Here is a 20,782-nt window from a genome sequence, read left to right on the forward strand (position 1 = left end):
ATCCCCTATAGGAAAAATGAATGGTGGAAAAATGATTGCAACCATTTCCTTGTTTGACTGCTAGGTTTTATGGGTATTATGACTCATACTGTGGTACTCTATTGGGCCTATGAATTCTAGTTACTTTTGAAGCAAATCTTGTGCCCTAGAAAGTAGTATGTACATTAGTTTATTATAAAATGTTGATAGTCATTTGTGAAATATTAGGTTTCTACATTGTGTAGAGATGCATTACATAAATTGCACACTTTCTCTTTAAAAAGGTCAGGTTTGTGATGGCAAAGTTCAAGAGATCTGTCATTTAACAGTTTTTTCCCCAGTTGTCTTGAAAGCACCAAGTCTAATCATGACGTCAGTGATCTTCAAGTCAGAGCTCTGGAAAGTAAGTATGGTAGCTGCAGCCCAATAGAACCCCACAGTGGAGGTGTCATAATACCCATAAAACATAGTGGTCAAACAGGTAAATGGTTTCAATCATTTTTCCACCATTCATTATTTAATGTTAATTTCTCTACCATAAGCCGCCTCTCCAATGTCGTTTTAGAGAATTTGGCAGTATGTCCAACGGGCCTCACAACCACAGTCCACATGTACCCACGCCAGCTCAGGACTTCCACATCCGGCTTCTTCAACTGCGGGATCGTCTGAGACCAGCCACCCAGACAGCTGATGAAATTGTGAGTTTGCTCAACCAAAGAATTTCTGCACAAACTGTCAGAAACCATCTCAGGGAAGCTCATCTGTGTGCTCGTCATCCTCACCAGGGTCTTGAACTGACTGCAGTTTGGCGTCATAACCGACTTCAGTGGGCAAATGCTCACTTTCGATGGCCACTGGCACGCTGGAGAAGTGTGCTCTTCATGGATGAATCCCGGTTTCAACTGTACCAGGCAGATGGCAGACAGCGTGTATGGCGTTGTGTGAGCGAGCGGTTTGCTGATGTCAACGCTGTGAACAGAGTGCCCCATGGTGGCGGTGTGGTTATGGTATGGGCAGGCATAGGGTACGAAAAATGAACACAATTGCATTTTATCGATGGCAATTTGAATGTGCAGAGATACAGTGACGAGATCCAGAGGCCAATTTTAGCGCAATTCATCCGCTGCCATCACATGTTCCAGCATGATAATGCACAGCCTCATGTCGCAAGAATGCTGTTCATTGACTACAGCTCAGCATTCAACACCATAGTACCCTCTAAGCTCATCATCAAGCTGGAGGCCATGGGTCTCAACCCCATCCTGTGCAATTGAGTCCTGGACTTTCTGACGGACCGCCCCCAGGTGGTGAAGGTAGGAAACAACCTCCACTTCACTGACCCTCAAGGGTGCGTGCTCAGCCCCCTCCTGTTCTCCCTGTTCACCCACGACTGCGTGGCCATGCACGCCTCCAACTCAATCATCAAGTTTGCAGAACAACAACGACGAAACAGCCTACAGGGAGAAGGTGAGGGCACTGAGTGTGGTGTCAGGAAAACAACTTCTCACTCAACGTCAGCAAAACAAAGGAGATGATCGTGGACTTCAGGAAACAGCAGAGGGAGCACCACCTTATCCACATCGAAGGGACAGCAGTGGAGACGGTAGAAAGTTTTAAGTCCCTTGGCGTACACATCATGAACACATGAAATGGTCCATCCACACAGACAGTGTTGTGAAGAAACCTCAGGAGGCTGAAGAAATTGGGCTTGTCACCCAAAACCATGACAAACTTTTACAGATGCACAATCAAAGCATCCTGTCGGGCTATATCACAGCCTGGTACGGCAACTGCACCGCCTTCAACCGCAAGGCTTTCCAGAGGGTGGTGCGGTCTGCACAACGGATCACCGGGGGCAAACTTTCTGCCCTCCAATGACAGCTACAGCACCCGATGTCACAGGAAGGCCAAAAAGATCATCATGGACATCAACCACCCGAGCCACTGCCTGTTCACACCGCTACCATCCAGAAGGCGTGGTCAGTACAGGTGCATCAAAGCTGGGACCGAGAGACTGAAAAACAGCTTCTATCTCAAGGTCATCAGACTTAACAGCCATCACTAACTCAGAGAGTCTGCTGCCTACATTAAACCCAATCACTGGACACTTTAAAACTTCTTATGGCTGCAATCCCGTTAACGGGATCGATATGACAACAGCCAGTGAAAGTGCAGGGCGCCAAATTCAAACAACAGAAATCTCATAATTAAAATTCCTCAAGCATACAAGTATTTCACACCATTTTAAAGATACACTTCTTGTTAATCCCACCACATTGTCCGATTTCAAAAAGGCTTTACAGCGAAAGCACCACAAACGATTATGTTAGGTCACCGCAAAATCACAGAAAAACACAGCCATTTTTCCAGCCAAAGACAGGAGTCACAAAAAGCAGAAATAGAGGTAAAATTAATCACTAACCTTTGATGATCTTCATCGGATGACACTCATAGGACTTCATGTTACACAATACATATATGTTTTGTTTGATAAAGTTCATATTTATATCCAAAAACCTCAGTTGGCGCCATGTTCAGAAATGCCTCCAAAATATCAGGAGAAATTGCAGAGAGCCACATCAAATAACAGAAATACTCATCATAAACTTTGATGAAAGATACATGTTTTACATATAATTAAAGATACATTTGTTCTTAATGCAACCGCTGTGTCAGATTTCAAAAAGCGTTACGGCAAAAGCACAATATTAAAAAATCTAAGAACAGCGTTCAGCCACAAAAGGAAGACATACAGTTACCCGCCAAATTGTGGAGTCAACAAAAGTTATAAATAGCATTATAAATCTTCACTTACCTTTGCTGATCTTCGTCGGAATGCACTCCCAGGACTCCGTCTTCCACAAATGTTTGTTTTGTTCGTTAATGTCCATCATTTATGTCCAAATAGCTACTTTTGTTAGCGTGTTTGGTAAACAAATCCAAAGTCAGGAAGCGCGTTCACTAAAAGCAGACGAAATGTCAAAAGTTCCGTAACAGTCAGTAGAAATATGTCAAACGATGTATTGAATCAAACTTTAGGATGTTTTTAACATGAATCTTCAATAAAGTTCCAACCCAGAGAATTCCATTGTCTTCAGAAGTGCGATGGAACAGAGCTCCCTCATGTGAACGCGCATGGTCAGAGCATGGTCAGGTCATGGTAGACCTTACTCATTCCCGTCTCCTTTGGCCCCAGTCTCCTTCGGCCCCACATCAGACAAGGTTCTACAGACTGTTGACATCTTGTGGAAGCCATAGGAAGTGCAAACTGGGATTTCTTCTCAGGTTTTTGCCTGCCATATGAGTTCTGTTATACTCACAGACATCATTCAAACAGTTTTAGAAACTTCATAGTGTTTTCTATCCAATACTACTAATAATATGCATATATTAGCAACTGGGACTGAGGAGCAGGCAGTTTACTCTGGGCACCTTTCATCCAAGCTACCCAAAACTGCCCCTGCAGCCATAAGAAGTTAATAAATGGATCACTAGTCACTTTATACAATGTACTCTAAATAATGCCACTTTAATAATGTTTACATATCTTACATTACTCATATCACGTGTATATACTGTATTTTATACCATTGCACATTGCGCATTGCCTATGCCGCTTGGCCATCGCTCATCCATATACTTATATGTACATATTCTCATTCACCCCTTTAGATTTGTGTGTATTAGGTAGTTGTTGGGGAATTGTTAGATTACTTGTTAGATATTACTGCACTGTCGGAACTAGAAGCACAAGCATTTCGCTACACTCACATTAACATCTGCTAACCATGTGTATGTGACAAATAAAATGTGATTTGTACACACTTCCTGGAAGCTGAAATACGACTCAAACTGACCCTCTGGCTTAAACAGAAGTCTAAACTCTAGTGGTACTGTACCTCAATGTATATTAGTTGCGTGGTAAGAAACGGAAGGGAAAATAACATTTACATTTTACATTTAAGTCATTTAGCAGACGCTCTTATCCAGAGCGACTTACAAATTGGTGCATTCACCTTATGATATCCAGTGGAACAACCACTTTACAATAGTGCATCTAACTCTTTTAAGGGGGGGGGGGGGGTTAGAAGGATTACTTTATCCTATCCTAGGTATTCCTTAAAGAGGTGGGGTTTCAGGTGTCTCCGGAAGGTGGTGATTGACTCCGCTGACCTGGCGTCGTGAGGGAGTTTGTTCCACCATTGGGGTGCCAGAGCAGCGAACAGTTTTGACTGGGCTGAGCGGGAACTGTACTTCCTCAGAGGTAGGGAGGCGAGCAGGCCAGAGGTGGATGAACGCAGTGCCCTTGTTTGGGTGTAGGGCCTGATCAGAGCCTGAAGGTACGGAGGTGCCGTTCCCCTCACAGCTCCGTAGGCAAGCACCATGGTCTTGTAGCGGATGCGAGCTTCAACTGGAAGCCAGTGGAGAGAGCGGAGGAGTGGGGTGACGTGAGAGAACAACAAGGTGCTTTCGACAAACCCACTCCTTTTCACACTTGCACTTCTTTCCATTCGATGCACCCACACTCCTGTAACCATATTGGTATATATGGTGTTAATTCAGATTCAAAAGTCGAACAGCCGCGATATGGCGCCCGTGACCAAAATAAAACAATTGTGGGAGCAAACAATTGAGTCGAGAACTGTGGTCGAGTGAGCAGAGGACGGGTGACGCGAGTGCAGGCTAGCATGGTGCGACCAAATTAAACTTGAGAGCTTGCGAGTGTGACTGAGCGAGCAGAACTGCGTTTCTGCATGCAGTAAATATTTTTGAGAGCAGAGATTTTTGTTCACCTAACTACTTAAGACATTGGCTCGAATCTAGTTTGTGCCTTTAGATTTTGAGAAGAATGAACAACTAAGGAAGAACATTTCACCTCTCCAACCCCAAACCCCGGCTTGGTCTGCTTCGCAAGCTGTCAAGTCTACTCCCGCTCCCCCACTCGACATCGCCAGTTTACTAACCACCGGTCTTGGCAACCCATCACGATGCACACCTGGTAACCCTCATTGCACTCAACTGCTCCTCATCATGAGGCACACCTGAACTTCATCACTACCCTGATTACTTCCCCTTTATCTAGCACTCCCTAGCGTCACGCTTCAGGCAGTATTGGTTCAGTTTTCATGTCCAGACGCTTCTCTTGTTTTGTATCGCGCCATGTTTGTTATTATTAATAACTTCTTGAGAATACAGGGGGTGCTATTTTCCCATTAGCATAATTTTCTCTACAGATTAAACTGCCTCTTATTCAATTATTGCTCTTACTATATGCATATAAATAATACCATTGGAAAGAAAACAATCTCTAGTTTCTAAAACCGTTTCAATTTTGTCTCTGAGTGATACAGAAGTCATTTGACAGCACTTTCCATGACCAAGAAGAAAAAAGCAAGATGTGTATGCCAGCTTCAACGCTCTGCCTATATATGGTCGTGCCCCCTATGACCCGAAACACACCTCATTGGCCTTCCTCTGGGTGTCAAGAGGACGTCAGAGGAAAAATATCTTGTTTATCTGGGACTGACGTGAAATGAGAGCTAATTCTTTGGCGTGACCGACAACTTCCGGTTGTCTAAATCGTGCGACTTGTAGCTGCGATTGTCTTCTGTTGTGCGGCCATTATGGATGAAAACTATCTCCGTCTCGAAGTTTGTTTGATACATGTGACCAGATCATCGTAATGTATGTTTTTTCAATATAGTTTAATCAGATTATTTGAATTTTTTCGGGAGTTTTGTGGTGTTCCGTTGTCTGAATTTATTTACGTTTGAGAGATCCGTGCCACTCGACCAGTACCTGTGCTAAATGGAGTGGGAAAGGAACAATTCTGAACGGAACCAACGACTCATCTTGACAAAGGACACTTTGATCAACATTCTGATGAAAGATCAGCCATAGTAAGACCCAATTTACGATGTTATATCATATCTGTTGTGCATGTGAACTGGCCGTGGGCGCCTAGCCGAATCTGCCTGGTATAGCTATGCTAATTTAGCGCTACATTTTGTTTTCGTTATAAAACATTTAATAAATCTGAAATATTGTTTGGATTCACCAGATGTTGGGCTTTCAATATCTGTACGCTGTGTATTTTTCTGAAATGTTTTAAGATGAGTAATTCGTTATATGACGTTGGTCTCTGTAATTGTTCTGGCTGGGTCAGCACTATTTCAGATTGCAGCTGCAATGTAGAACTGTGATTTATACCTGAAAAATGCACATTTTTCCCCCAAAAAACTATGCTATACCATAAATATGTTATCAGACTGTCATCTTATGAAGTTGTTTCTTGGTTAGTGGCTATATATATTTTTATTTCGTCAAATTAGTGATAGCTACTGACGCAGGAAAAAGCTGTTGGGAGTAAAAAAAATGGTGTCCTTTGCTAACGTGGTTAGCTAATAGATTTACATATTGTGTCTTCCCTGTAAAACATTTTAAAAATCTGAAATGGTGGCTTTATTCACAAGACCTGTATCTTTCATCTGGTGTCTTGGACTTGTGATTTAATGATATTTAGATGCTACAAGTTACTTGTGACGCTATGCTAGCTATGCTACTCAGTGGGGGGGGGGGGGGGGGGTGGGGGGTGCTACCGGATCAGGGTTGGTGACTCGTGAGAAGTTAAACTCACCATCTGCACCTGCTTCCTGACTCCCTGCGTCTACGTTTACAGAATACTGCCTCAGAAATGATGGAAGCAGCAGATGATTACACCATCTTCCAGATGGTCGAGGAACTGATTAATCTACTCCATCAATACCACGACCAGCTGGCTCTACTATGTACGACCATGAAGGAGGTCCTCCGAGTTCTCCACCGCCAGTGAGGTTCTCCATACATCTGACGGAAAGCCTCCTACCATGGGTTGTCACAGTGAGCCAGTCCCCCAGCATACCCAGCCTTCCAACCAAGTCAGCGAAGCCTGACTTTCCCTTCCGGAGAAGTATGACGGTACTCCATTGAAATGCTGTGGCTTCCTACTCCAGTGCTCCCTCTATTTCGCCTATCAGACGGGAGTTCCCACCCACCACCGAGAGGTCCAAGTGGGCTACGGCCGTCTGGGAGAGAGGAGAGGATGAGTTGGATTCCAATGAGAGGTTCATGGCTCTGTTCAGGGCGGTCTTCGACCATCCTCCAGACGGCAGAGAGGGAGGTGGGCAACTTTTTCAACTACAGCAGGGTGCCCAGACCACTGCTTAGTATGCCCTTACCTTTCGGACTGTGGCAGCCTCCAGCGGATGAAATGAGCCAGAGCTCCGTACTCTATTCCGCAGTGGACTGCGCAAGGAGGTTCAGATGGAGTTGGCATGTCGAGATGACAACCTAGCCTTGGACGCTCTCATCTCGATGGCCATCCCTCCTTTGGCTGTCCTGAAGCAGAGGGCATGCACCTCTCTGCGGTAGTGCGGCATTGCCAGAGACAGCTGTGGCTCTGTTCCTATTGCGGCCAGGAGGGGCTTCAGCGGTGCCGGTGCGTCCTAACCCAGGGTCCACTAAAGCAGAGGGGTGGCCCCGTGACCTTCCATCTCCCAGGGTAGGAGTGAGTATTCCATCATCACTTTCCGCCAAACCCTTTCTGGTGTAAATTTCACTGACTGGCTGTCCCTTATCTGTTGTCTCTATAGCTCTAGTGGACTCCGGTGCTGCTGGGAACTACATCAAACCGGCCCTCTCCACCTCGCTGAACATAACTTCATATCTGCTCTTGTCTCCTTTTCCTGTCCAAGCTCTGGATATGCGATGTGGTAAACCGTGGGGTGTTGGGTTAAGTGCACAGAGATTAATACAGAGACAGGGAGGCTCTAGTCAGAAAACACGACTTCACTAGACAACAAAATAAACGTAGCATCAAAATAATGTAGGTTTGGCTCAGCCCTTCATCTCAGATTCTGCTCTGTGTCTGTCTCCTCGCGGTGTGCCACGGTGCTCCCTATATGTGGCCTACATGGCTGGTTGGCACTCTCCCCTAATTATCTCTACTTGGAGCCATCAGCGTCGGGGTGCCCAGCCTGTGTACTCCCAGCAGAGGGAGCCAACGTCGCAGCACGTACCTTTCCTTTATCACCAACCGCCGGGGCAGACCTCCCGGGATACCACAGCGACCATTGGGATCCGGCACAATTACTCACGTCACAGCACCCCTCACCGTGGGACCCAAGCACCAGGACACCCTTCCCGACTTCATCATTGCCACACTCATACACAAAGTCATCCTCGGCCTCCCATGGCTCCAACTCAATAATCCCACCATCTCCTGGTCAAAGATGAGATTCACCGCCTGGGGACCAGGATGCCGGAGGAACTGCTTTCCCACACCCTGTAGTTCAACATTGGTGGAGGGTCCTGTGAGTGTCCTCCAGCCCACAAGCAATCCTCACATATCATTGGCCCCGTGTTTAGGGATGTTGACATCCGCCAGACTCTGGAGAGGGAACCGACTCCTGCCCTCTAGAGCGCATCTACATCCCCACGGGGTGAGCGATCGGCTGTTGACCTGGGCGCACACATCCCTTGCCGTTGACCTGGGCACACCCAGGTATCACCTGCACCATCTAATCCCTCTCCGATAAATACTGGTGGCCCATCTTGGCGCAGGACGTTGCCCACTATGTCAACTCATGTTTGGTATGTACTCAATCCAAATCTCACCGACTTGCTCCAGCAGGTAAACTACTCCCCCTTCCCCTCCATCAGTGGCCTTGGTCACATCTGTCCATAGACTTTGTAACAGATCTAGCCCTTTCTGATGGTTTTACCACTTTTCTGGTTGTTGACAGATTCTCCAAATCTTGCCGTTTTATCCCTCTCTGGTCTACCTAATAATAGTTGCTGAGGCACTATTCTAGCACTATTCTTCTGGTACTATGGCCTTCCGGAGGACATTTTTTCCGACCGTGGTCCTCAATTCATGTCAAGGGTCTGGAAAGCCTTTATGGAGAAGCTGGGGGCCACGATCAGCCTCACATTTGGGTACCGGCCTCAGTCTAACGGAGAAGACCAACCAGAAGCTGGGGAGGTTCCTAAGGAGTCACTGCCAGGACCGGCAGGCTGAGTGGGAACTCACTTTGTCACTCCTCCACCGGGCTGATTTCCTTCCAGTGCGTCCTGGGATATCAACTGGCCCTGGCTCCATGGACTCCGAGCCAGACCGAGGCCCCTGCAGTTAACGAGTGGTACCAGAGGAGGTATGGAACGCCACCCACCTGAGGCTCCAGCGTGCCTTCTGCCGTTAGAACGATCAGGCAGACCGCCACCCCTCCCCTCCTGGACTCCCAACGTCATGGGGGTTGGCTCCAGTACCTGGTGGACTGGGAGAGGTACGGTCCAGAGGAGCGGTGTTGGGTTCCAGTGGACGACTTTCTAGATCCCAACATCATCCGAGATATCTCCCTTCGTTGTGCGGACCGGCCCGCTCCTCGCCCTTGTGGACTTCTCCCTGGCCTGTGTTGTCCTGTGGCTGGAGCCGCACATCGGTGGGAAAGGGGGTGGGGGGGAGAAGTCCCACTCCGGCGCTCGACGCCGCCGGTTTAATAACCACCGGTACTGGCAACCCATCAAGACGCATACCTGGCAACACTCATTACGCACACCTGCGCCTCATTACGCACACGTGGACTTCATCACTACCCTTAATTACTTCCCCTTTATCTAGCACTCCCTAGCGTCAGGCAGTATTGGTTCCATTTTCATGTCCAGATGCTTCTCTCGTTTTGTAACTCTCCATGTTCGTTATTATTAAACTCACCATATGCACCTGCTTCCTGACTCCCTGGGTCTACGGTACACACGTGTTCCCGGAAGTCTCGCGATGTTGCGCCTCAGGTTTTAAAAACTCGATAATAGGGTTTAGAGAGAAACACAGAAAATAAGGTTCTGAGGTTAATTAACACCAATCTTAGGAGATCTTGTGTTTTGTTCCATGAGAGAATATCAGTCAGTTAACCTGACCTTTATGAATTATGAAGCCTTCATGTGCTTTTTTTATTATTACATAAATGGTTAAAAATTCACAAAGTGGCGTTAGTTGATGTCGATTATCTGATTGAGCAAACTGTATAAAATCTCCTAAGCCCGTGTTAACCACAGACTGTATTTTTGGCATTTATCCAAAAACCCTACAAAAACGCCATTCATTTCTACATAGGCTTTGTTCAACGAACCATGGTGGAGTTGGTGCCTACAAAAAGACGCAATTACTATATGTCTCTATAGGACGATATATATATTTTACCTTGTTGGGCTTGACCAAAAATAGATTTACTGCAGTAATGGTGCAAGAATGACGTTAACAAATCTGTGTTTTTCTAGGGAACTCTGAAACAATGGTACAGCGACGTCTTATCATTACTATTATCTGGGGGATTTTTTTTCATAGTTGCACAGTGCTTGATACTAGAGGAGAAAATGCTATGCGACAAGAACACATCAACAACCCAGTCTTCCATCAGATTTCAAAGGGCCCCGCCTGATTGAAACATGAGTGGTTTATTTGTGATAAGCAGACAACACAGGTTATGTAATTAATTTATTAGAAATAGAATAGGCTTCTATGCTCTCAGCAACTTAGTAATGTAGTCAATGGTATCCCCTATAGAAGGATTATGTTGGGTCATGTTGCACAACCTACCATTTCCATTTGTGTTTCATAACTGGGCAACTATGTCAGATAAATGTCCATTACTTTTTTAGATTTAGTTACAAATAAGCAGAAGTTCAATCAACCAATGATATTTTACAGAGAAATAATTAACAGACTTTCAGCATGCTTATAGGGAAGGGCACTCAACATGCTCGGCACTGACACAAATTACTGATGATTGGCTGAAAGACATTGATTATTAGAAGATTGTAGGAGCTGTTTTGTTAGATTTCATTGCAGCTATTGATATCATTGATCATAACCCATTACTGAAAAAACGTAGGTGTTATGGATTTACATCTTCTTTATCATGGATTGAGAGTTCCCTATCTAATTGAACACAGAGTCTTTTTTTTATGGAAGCCTCTCTAAAGCAAATTCAGTTGAGTGTGGTGTACCACAGGGCAGCTGACTTGGGCCATTATTGTTTTCTGTGTTTACTAATGACCTTCCACTGACTTTAAGTAAAGCTTGTGAGTGTATACTCAACATGTATACTCATGTACTCAACTGTATACATGTCAGCTATAACAGTAATATAAATCACTGACACCCTTAACATAGAGATCCAGCCAGTTTTAGAATGGGTAACTATCAGTGGGCTGGTGTTATCTAAAAAACTAAAAGCATTGTTTTTGGGACAAATCACTCACACAACCCTAAACCTCATTTAGATGTATATTTGTATAATGTGGCAATTCAGCAAGTTGAGGAGACTAAGCTGCTGGGTGTAACCCTAGATAGCAAGCTGTCATGGGCAAAACATATAGACTCAATGGTTGCTAAAATGGGAAGAGGTCTGTCCATGATAAGGCATTTCTCTGCTTTCTTGAGATCTAAATCCTACAAGCCCTAGTTTTGTCGCACCTGGACTACTGCCCAGTTGTGTGGCCATGTGTGGCAAAAAAGGACATGGGAAAGTAACAGTTGGTCCAGAACAGAGCAGCACGTATTGCACTTTAGATGTCAGTAGTATGCATGTAAATCTCTCCTGGCTCAAAGTTGAGGAGAGATTGACTGCATCACTATTGGTCGTTGTGCTAGGTGTTGATGTGTTAAAGGTACTGAACAGTCTGTTCAAGCAGTTGGCACACAGTTCAGACACTCATCTGTACCACACAAGACATGCAGCCAGATGTCTCTTCACAGTTCCCAGGTCCAGAACAGAGGCTGGGAAACACACAGTATTAAATAGAGCCATGACTAGATGGAATTCTCTGTCACCCCAGGTAACTCAAATTAGCAATAAAACAAGATTCAAAAACCAGATAACATAACACCTTAACTTCTTTGGGACAGGGGGGCAGTATTGAGTAGCTTGGAAAAAAAGGTGCCCAGAGTAAACTGCCTGCTACTCTGTCCTAAAAGCTAGATTATACATATTATTAGTAGATTTGGATAGAAAACACTCTGAAGTATCTAAAACTGTTTGAATGATGTCTGTGAGTATAACAGAACTCATATGGCAGGCAAAAACCTGAGAAAAAATCCAACCAGGAAGTGGGAAATTTGAGGTTGGTCATTTTTCAACTCATTCCCTATTGAAGATACAGTGGGATATTGATCATGTTGCACTTCCTAAGGCTTCCACTAGATGTCAAATCTTTAGAACCTTGTTTGATGCTTCTACTGTGAAGTGGGGCCGAATGAGAGGGGATTGAGTAAGGTCTGCCATGAGCTGAACATGCGCTGACCATGCGCGTTCACGTGAGAGCGAGCTCTGTTCCATCGCATTTTTGAAGACAAAGGAATTCTCCGGTTGGAACATTATTGAAGATTTATGTTAAAAACATCCTAAAGATTGATTGTATACTTCGTTTGACATGTTTCTACGGACTGTAATATGACTTTTCGTCTGAACTTTTGCCTGGACCTGCGTGAGTTTAGATTGTGTACTGAACGCGCGAACAAAACGGAGTTATTTGGACATAAATGATGGACATTATCGAACAAAACAAACATTTATTGTGGAACTGGGATTCCTGGGAGTGCATTCTGATGAAGATCATCAAAGGTAAGTGAATGTTTCTAATGTTATTTCTGACTTCTGTTGACTGCACAATATGGCGGATATCTTTTTGTCTTGTTTGGGCTCTGAGCGCCGTACTCAGATTATTGCATGGTTTGCTTTTTCCGTAAAGCTTTTTTGAAATCTGACACAGCGGTTGCATTAAGGAGAAGTGTATCTAAAGTTCCATGCATAACACTTGTATTTTCATCAACATTTATAATGAGTATTTCTGTAAATCACTGGATGTTTTGGAAGCAAAACATTACTGAACGTAACGCGCCAATGTAAACAGAGTTTTGGATATAAATATGAACATTATCGAACAAAACATACATGTATTCTGTAACATGAAGTCCTATGAGTGTCATCTGATGAAGATCATCAAAGGTTAGTAATTCAGTTTATCTCTCTTTATGCTTTTTGTGACTCCTCTCTTTGGCTGGAAAAATGGCTGTGTTTTTCTGTGGCTATGTACTGACCTAACATAATCGTTTGGTGTGCTTTCGTCGTAAAGCCTTTTGAAATCTGACACGTTGGCTGGATTCACAACAAGTGTAGCTTTAATTTGGTATATTGCATGTGTGATTTCATGAAAGTGTAATTTTTATAGTAATTTATTTGAATTTGGCGCTCTGCATTTTCACTGGATGTTGGCCATGCAGGACGCTAGCGTCCCACATATCCCAGAGAGGTTAAGGCACGACGGGGACTGTGAAAAGACAGACATTTATATATATATATACTGAACAAAAAATATTAACGCAGTAGTTCTGGTCCCATGTTGGTCCCATTCAAACTTTTCCATACACACAGAAAACAAACATTTGTGCACACATTTGTTTACATCCCTGTTAGTGAGCATTTCTCCTTTGCCAAGATAACCCGTCCACTTGCTAGATGTGCATAAATTGCATATATTTGTATATATTTTTTGTGTGAATTTTGTATTGTATTTAGCATTGTATAATGTATTGAATTATGTAGTGTTATGTATTTTATTTGTGGTGTTTTGGCAGCGGCTAATTGGGGATCCAAATAAAATACTAAATACAAACATTAAAGCACTGTTGCAGATTTTTAGTTGAAACCTGGGTGAAATTGAGAACTATTATGTACATTTCATCAAAATGCCACCAAGGTATTGTAAAATAAAGTTGAGTAAAACAATCAAATTGAATAGTTTAGCGCTGTGAAATTAGACACTGGATATTAGTCATATCACATGTGGTATTGTGCCCAGGGGAAATATCACTGATCTCATATCGAAAGATAATATCATGGGATGACAGAGCAGATAGAGCGCATATCAATAACCAAAAGCAGGGGATGGTTGAACGGGTAGCGTAAGCTTACTCCATGACATCTGGGATTTTCCTTTAACCTATCTGCTCTCCATTGGGGTGGCAGGTAGCCTAGTGGTTAAAGCGTTGGGCCAGTAAGCGAAAGGTTGGTGGATCGAATTCCTGAGCTGACAAGGTAAAAATGTGTCGTTCTGCCCCTGAACAAGGCAGTTAACTGTTCCTAGGCTGTCATTGTAAATAAGAATGTGTTCTTAACTCACTTGCCTGGTTAAATAAAAAATCTGCTATTCATTTAACTTCTGCCCTTCCACCTATCCATGTCATCCTTTTTTATTCTCCTAATTTTCCCTTTCCTCTTATTTTGTCTCATTCTTTCCTCTGCCACTGTCCCATCTCCTATTCCTCTCTCCGTGTCTTCTGCTCTCTGTCTTCTTCCCCTCTCTTTCTTCCACCCTCCTCCTCCCTCGCTCTCCTACATAGAGCCCCCTCACGGGCCCTGCTGCTGTCATTGAACCTGTTGAAGTTTGCTAATTAAGATCCCATTCAAATTCATCATACCATTTGGACAGCGGTCCAGCAGACACAGGATAAGAGGGCTCCTGTCACCGTGACAACGGGCGCTAATGGAGACTGTGGACTGGGCGGATGGGTGGTGATGATGCTCCTCCTCCGGACTGGGCGGATGGGTGGTGATGATGCTCCTCCTCCGAGCTACTTAACACCATGGCTTTGATCTGGCCTGGCACTCACTCCTTCTGTCCTGTCTGCTCACTGCACAGCTGAGGTGAGATATACACTCTACATCTCTATCTGTCGATGTCTGTCTATTCTGTGTTTATTACTCTCTCCTCCGAATGGCATTACCATTGCTTTGTAGCGCTTGTGAAAAGTTTTAGTGAGTCTCTTATAACATTACAGATGTATTTATGCAATTGTGATTTCTATTCATGTTTCTAAGTGGCAAGGAGATTTATGCCAGTTTACCAATTTATCCACTTGCAACGGTCAGTTGAACTAGAGCAAAACACAGCATTAACAGAAAGGGGTTTTATCAGTCAAAATCAACTTTTTAACTGAAAAATTCAAAGCTAGACAATCTGACTACAGTTTCCCTGATGTGTTGAAGTCCCTTATTGACATGAGCATAAATAATGGATCTATGTGTGTCCAGACTGAGACTGGGCTGTGTTATCTGATCTGGGTCCAGACTGGGAGAAAGAGGATAAGAGAGAGAGAAGAGGAGGAGAAGATGATGTCTACAGGCTGTGTGAGGTCGCCCCCGGAGACAGCGGAACACAGACTGACGGGTGAACAGGAACACCACTGTGAGTATCTGAGAGACAGAGGGGAGGGGGAGGGAATCAGAAAGAATGAGAGAAAAGGAGAGGGAGAGAGCAGATCTCCACTGGGACCAACCAACACAGTGACAGATGGTAAGACAGCAACCAGGTCTGCTTACTGTCACACAATGCCTTTGTGTATTCGTGATGTGGATTACGTATGTGTAGATTCACACACGCACACACACTATGAAATACCACCACTTTACACGACCACATACTGCATTATACGCAATACTTTTCTTTGAAACCACAAGTTTCCGTTCCATTTTTGTGATTAACTTATCAATAGCAACAAACAACACATCTCATAGTTACTGTATAAATATAAATAACATGTATGTTATATTTCTGTGTAACAGATCAGATGGTGGAGCCTGTGAGGACCCTGCTAGAGGAGGGGGCAGGGATGACCAGAGCTGTGCAGGGGAAACACTGTCCTGAGGCAGTGCACCCCGAGGAGCAGCCAGATGAGCAGGAACTGAAGAAACCACGCAGGAAAGACACGCCCGTCCTCAACACTCCTCCACTCATACCAGGTCAGTCTCACTCTCTTGTTGTTACTGTTAGAGACAAAATGAGACTTGAAGTAAACTGTAAAATAGTGGTTTGGCTTAATATGTTGATGTAATGTACAGTAACAAGATGTGTAAGTAACCTCTATGCTTAAATTATGGACAGTAATGTATTTATAAGGGTGACATTCTGTACATTGTGACCTCATAAATTGATATTGGTGTCGTAACAGATTCTCAGTATGAATCTTTTACCATTATTTTTTATGTGTTGAGTCACTTGCCTTCATCAGGTGTGAGGATGGTGAAAGGAGAGAAGAGAATGATTCACATGGAGGATGAAGAGAAGGATGGAAAGAACTAGAAGTCATTGGAGGAGTTTCTTGCCTACATTTTTTGTTGTTGACATTGTTGTTTTCAGTTGTCATATTACTAATATGTAGCCTATACATGTTAATTAAAAGTAGCTCTACAATGTGTGGCTGTTATCTTTCATTTACAAACAAGGTATAAAGATGCTGATGTCAATGCATGCATTCAATGTAATATACTGTATCTAGCCAAAGGTTGCATCGTGGCCATTACAATGTAGAAAAAAGCATATCTCTTATGGAAGATGCCAAAACGTTGGAGAAAACAATAGAATGCAAAGTCAAAGTTACTGGTTTCCATCTGTGGCAAAGTTTTCCCTAAATGGTTATGACAAATCCAGCTCCAGAACCAGCCTAGCCAGCTGGCTATTCTTTTGAATATGATGTAGTTAAAAAAAACAGCAACAGATGATATTAGCTAGCTAGATAAGGTTAGCATGCTAGCTATCTACACTGACAGCTGTCAGTTCCCTATTTGTTGTTGTTTCTCCAGTCCACGTCGAAATCACCATGACATTCTTTCCCACCCCCAATTCTTAAACATGTATAGGTAGCTTGCCTCATTCATCAGAGGTGCATCCTAAACAAGCATTCTTGCTCTAGGGCAGAGAGGAAGAGGCAAAGCGAGAGGTTTTAATCTGCCCAAATCTGTTTACGTAAATAAGCCCACGAACTGAATAACTTTTGTATGGTAGTCAATAAGAGTATCAAATTTGGACAACAAAAAATGTCATCGCTAATTTGCTACAAGAGGCTTATTTGATCTAATAGAAATGTCATAATGGTTAGGTTGTTACGAATGCACTGATGTAAGTGGACGCATGTGGGATTTAGGCCACTATGATTTTTTTTTGTTAATATCAGAGTTGTGCTTGTCACAGAGATACAGTTTATAGAGGACTCATTATGGATCTAGCCGTTTTAGCATGGACATTGCCATTGAGGACTTCCACAATTTTAAAATAGTCAACTGGGTCGGTTTTCCGAGCCAGAGAAATCAGCCAATGAAGAAGAAAATGTACTACTTTAAAATAGAGAGAGCCTCAATGGTGCTGCACATGCTGTCCCAGATGCTATAAAGGCACAGATGCAAAGACGAGTTGTCACGATCGTGTGGAGGAGAGACGGACCAAAACGCAGCATGTGGAAAATAAGCCATCTTCTTTTATTATAACGACGAAGATGAACATGAAACGAAACACTTATACAAACTATACAAAAACAACAAACGTGAAGCTACAAACGCAAGTGCACACACAAACTACTTACGTTCAACATAGACAATTCCCCACAAACAGCTAAAGCCTATGGTTGCCTTAAATATGGCTCCCAATCAGAGACAACAATAACCAGCTGTCTCTAATTGAGACCCAATTCAGGCAACCATAGACTTTCCTAGATACCTACACTCAACCATAGACACAGCTAGACTACTATACTAAACATAAACCCAACTACTCTAATAAACCCCCTAAACCTTACAACCACCCTAGACACTACAAAAACCACATACATTCCCCATGTCACACCCTGACCAAACCAAAATAATTAAGAAAACAAAGAATACTAAGGCCAGGGCGTGACACGAGTCCTCTATGGCCTATTGTTCATGCACTTATCTGACCTCTCATTGGCTAGAATGGTCCCATCTTATCTCCCCTCCCACATGTGTTCCATCTTTGAGGACATATATTTCCATTGTTAGAGCGATCACTTGACTGTCTTGTCAATATAATAGACAATATTTGTCTAGGGCAGGAATTACATCTGGTGGGTGCCTTTAAAGCTAGACGAACAGGGGGGTTTCTTCCATACAGACCAGTGGAGGGCTGGTGGGAGGAGCTACCGGATGACAGGCTCATTGTAATGGCTGGAATGGAATAAATGGAACGAAGTCAAACATGGTTTCCATATGGTTGATGTGTTAGATACCATTCCATTGATGCCGTTCCCGCTATTACAATGAGCCTGTCCTCCTATAGCTCCTCCCACCAGCCGTCACTGATACAGACACAGAGACAGCAACATAATTGGACAATAGAACTCACAGGGGTGAGCTTGCTTTATACAGATTTGCATTGTGTAGGCTTGCACTATTCAATTGTAGGCCCAATAAAAAAAAGTTACTCACAGTCTATGTCAGCTATTATGTTTATTGATTAATTCCAGTTAATATTTCTTTGGGGAAAAAGTCTAGGTAGCCTAGTCAGCCCAAGTTTGAATATTTACCAAATTTGATCTCATTAACATTTCTTTGTAACACAAACAAATGAGCTATAAATAGACAATATTCCCACTTAGTTTACCCTGACCAGAGGGACAGGGCATAGTAGACGACGGTATGCAGATGGTATTGTTAGTAGCCTACATTTGATCAGACTGCAACACAGCATGCAACTCAGCATGTCAGATCGCTAATGTTTAGGTGTAGGCAGCTACAACATTTTTGTACAGAGTTTTTGCTTGTGTCTGTCAGGAGTGATGCGTTATCCCCTTTGCTAAATAAATACCGGAGGAAAGTGGAGAGTGTCTTAAGCTTGTGCATTGTGCCTGGCCAGCGCGACCTTGCAATTTTCTTGAATCTGATTGGTCAAGACAGGCACGCAGCACTCCGATGTGAAGGACAAATTGTGCATGAGTAGACAAACCATGAAGCAAAAATCTGTAAAAAAAACAGCACTTTGTGCCTATTTTGTCAATATTAAACTAAATGAAAAGTTACTGGGCGCTGCCCTATCTGATTTAAAAGTGCTGGGGCAAATGCCAGCTCACCACATGTTTTGTAGCAGCCCTGGTCCTTATTGCTATTAGCGTATAGAGACGCATTGACAGATAAATGAAAAGGAAATATGTTTTGAAGTGTCTGTCTTATATCTGAGAGATATAAGAAAGCTCAGGATAATTTTTTAAATGTGGAAATGCCCTATTGACTTCCATTCATTTTTTGGCTCTGAACTGGGTTCCCTTAAGTCGTGTCTTGTGAGGCTTGTACGTGTTTGTGATAGTCTCAGCTTTCAATGGTGGGGTAGCCCAAACAGTTCGGACACTACAGACAGAAGTTGGCACATTGTGGTACCTTGAAGCTTGGGGGTCTTAGAGCAAAACAGAGAACACAGGTCTAGTTTTGATTTACAAATAACCTTAATTCAATGTGAAATCCACAAAGAATTTTACCATGTCATTGGATTTAGGTTCAAAGTTGGGTGAAAAAAAGCCATAATTTCCTTATGTTGATTTACTTTTTTTCAAATCCAATCAGTCTTCCACATTGATTCAACGTCAACACATTGCATTTTTGTTGCTGAAATAACGTGGAAACAACGTTGATTCAGCAAGTTTTTGCCCAATGGGCACCATCATTTTTCGTGAATGTCTCAGCTTTCCATAGTGGTGTACATTCGTTTCTAGCCTAAACCGTTTGGACTCTGCAGACGTTTCCATGAAAAGACAGATTTCCGGGATGTCTCCTGGTCTGATAAACACTACTGTAGCTCTGCCACCCTCCACCGCAGAAGCGGAAGGCCAACATCAGTGGATGTGGTGGATTGAGACGCGCCCATGCTAAAAAACTGATTTATCTAGCTTATACAGACAGATTGCGACAGGGATTGTTTTATTATGCTAATTCGATTTTTGTGCGGGCCTCGACTCTAGTTAACCTATGTCACTTTTGTTTTCACATGGCTCATGCCCGGGAGGAAGCCCGGTTCCAAATAGATTGCAATCAATGCTAACTCGGTTCACCCAGGGGGCCGGGGCATGCCCGGGGCATTAATCGAATCCCCTCATTGGCACATCCCCGTATGGCAATGGCTTATTTGCATATAGGCCGACTGTAGCTCAGATTGGTTATGGTGCACAGATCTGTGTAGAGTCTGGGCCTGGACAAGACTGACACGTTTTATTATTTTTTATTTACAGGGGAGTCTATTAATTGCCCAGATTTTCACAAATACCCAACTCAACGTCATTCTCAAACATGAAAACGTGAAAAATGCTTCTTGTCACAAAATGTCAAAACAAATGCGCCATATTCTTCCAGAGGGGGTGTAGATAAACATATTTTAACAAGATTGAATGGGTCTAAAACACTGTCAGTTCCTCTTTAACTACTATATATAAAATCATAATTTAATAATCTATTGTCTGGGAACAGCTTTGCCTTGTTGTCACCAGTATAAGTATAAGTGAGAACAACGTGGGTTGCAACGTCTACATATGTCATTTCCCGTGAGGTCTCTTCCTGTGAGGTCACTTCTTGTGATGTCACTTACTCCGGCGCAGGGAGATGCCCTGAAGCTTCCTGACTCTGCTCCTGGGGTCAATGGGCCTGCCCTCGGTTCTCTCCCTCTCTTTCTCTCTGGAGGGTAGTGCCAGGTGAGAGTTGGCACAGTAGCTCGGTCTCTTGTAGTAGCGAATCAGGTCATAGCCCTCCGAGCCTGACAAGTCTGCAAGAGAAAAGGTCACCATGTCAGTTGTCAGGGAAAAACCATCGTCAAGGTTTTTATTTTGTTTATCTTTTTTATACATGGTCACATTTCTATCCTCATATGCAGATACAGTATATGTGTATGTGGTGCAAACCTAGGTTAAAATACTATTTAAGGTATTTCAATTACT

The 20,782-nt window shown here is 43.5% G+C and overlaps 2 protein-coding genes across 5 annotated transcripts in view; one reads left to right on the plus strand and one right to left on the minus strand.

The window, feature by feature from the left end:
• Nucleotides 1-13,041: 13,041 nt before the first annotated feature.
• Nucleotides 13,042-16,270, plus strand: ppp1r17 (protein phosphatase 1 regulatory subunit 17). 2 transcript variants are annotated; one of them, XM_071415067.1, is made up of 4 exons: nucleotides 13,042-14,720; nucleotides 15,144-15,261; nucleotides 15,639-15,815; nucleotides 16,085-16,270. In XM_071415067.1, exons 2-4 carry the CDS (start codon nucleotides 15,186-15,188, stop codon nucleotides 16,153-16,155), a joined length of 324 nt encoding a protein of 107 aa, XP_071271168.1. In that variant the 5' UTR covers nucleotides 13,042-14,720; nucleotides 15,144-15,185; the 3' UTR covers nucleotides 16,156-16,270. The 2 variants fall into 2 exon arrangements, with proteins under 2 accessions (XP_071271168.1, XP_071271167.1); XM_071415066.1 differs by having other exon boundaries at nucleotides 13,051-14,720; nucleotides 15,108-15,261.
• A 1,036-nt stretch (nucleotides 16,271-17,306) lies between these two features.
• Nucleotides 17,307-20,782, minus strand: part of pde1ca (phosphodiesterase 1C, calmodulin-dependent a) — a 157,441-nt gene continuing 153,965 nt past the window's right edge. For all 3 annotated transcript variants that reach the window (XM_071415063.1, XM_071415064.1, XM_071415065.1), the window contains one exon: nucleotides 17,307-20,610. In XM_071415063.1, the coding sequence (XP_071271164.1) occupies nucleotides 20,429-20,610 (182 nt within the window). In that variant the 3' untranslated portion in view covers nucleotides 17,307-20,428. The remainder of the gene's footprint in view (nucleotides 20,611-20,782) is intronic.

Source organism: Salvelinus alpinus, chromosome 8 (assembly GCF_045679555.1).
Source record: "Salvelinus alpinus chromosome 8, SLU_Salpinus.1, whole genome shotgun sequence".
Classification (NCBI taxonomy): Eukaryota; Metazoa; Chordata; class Actinopteri; order Salmoniformes; family Salmonidae; genus Salvelinus; species Salvelinus alpinus.

Excerpts from the sequence above, each read along its gene's own strand:
- ppp1r17 (XM_071415067.1), top strand. The coding sequence starts at position 15,186 with ATGATGTCTACAGGCTGTGTGAGGTCGCCCCCGGAGACAGCGGAACAC. Across the intron at positions 15,262-15,638 it reads GGGTGAACAGGAACACCACT|ATCAGATGGTGGAGCCTGTG; the intron begins GTGAGTATCTGA and ends TCTGTGTAACAG. Across the intron at positions 15,816-16,084 it reads CACTCCTCCACTCATACCAG|GTGTGAGGATGGTGAAAGGA; the intron begins GTCAGTCTCACT and ends TGCCTTCATCAG.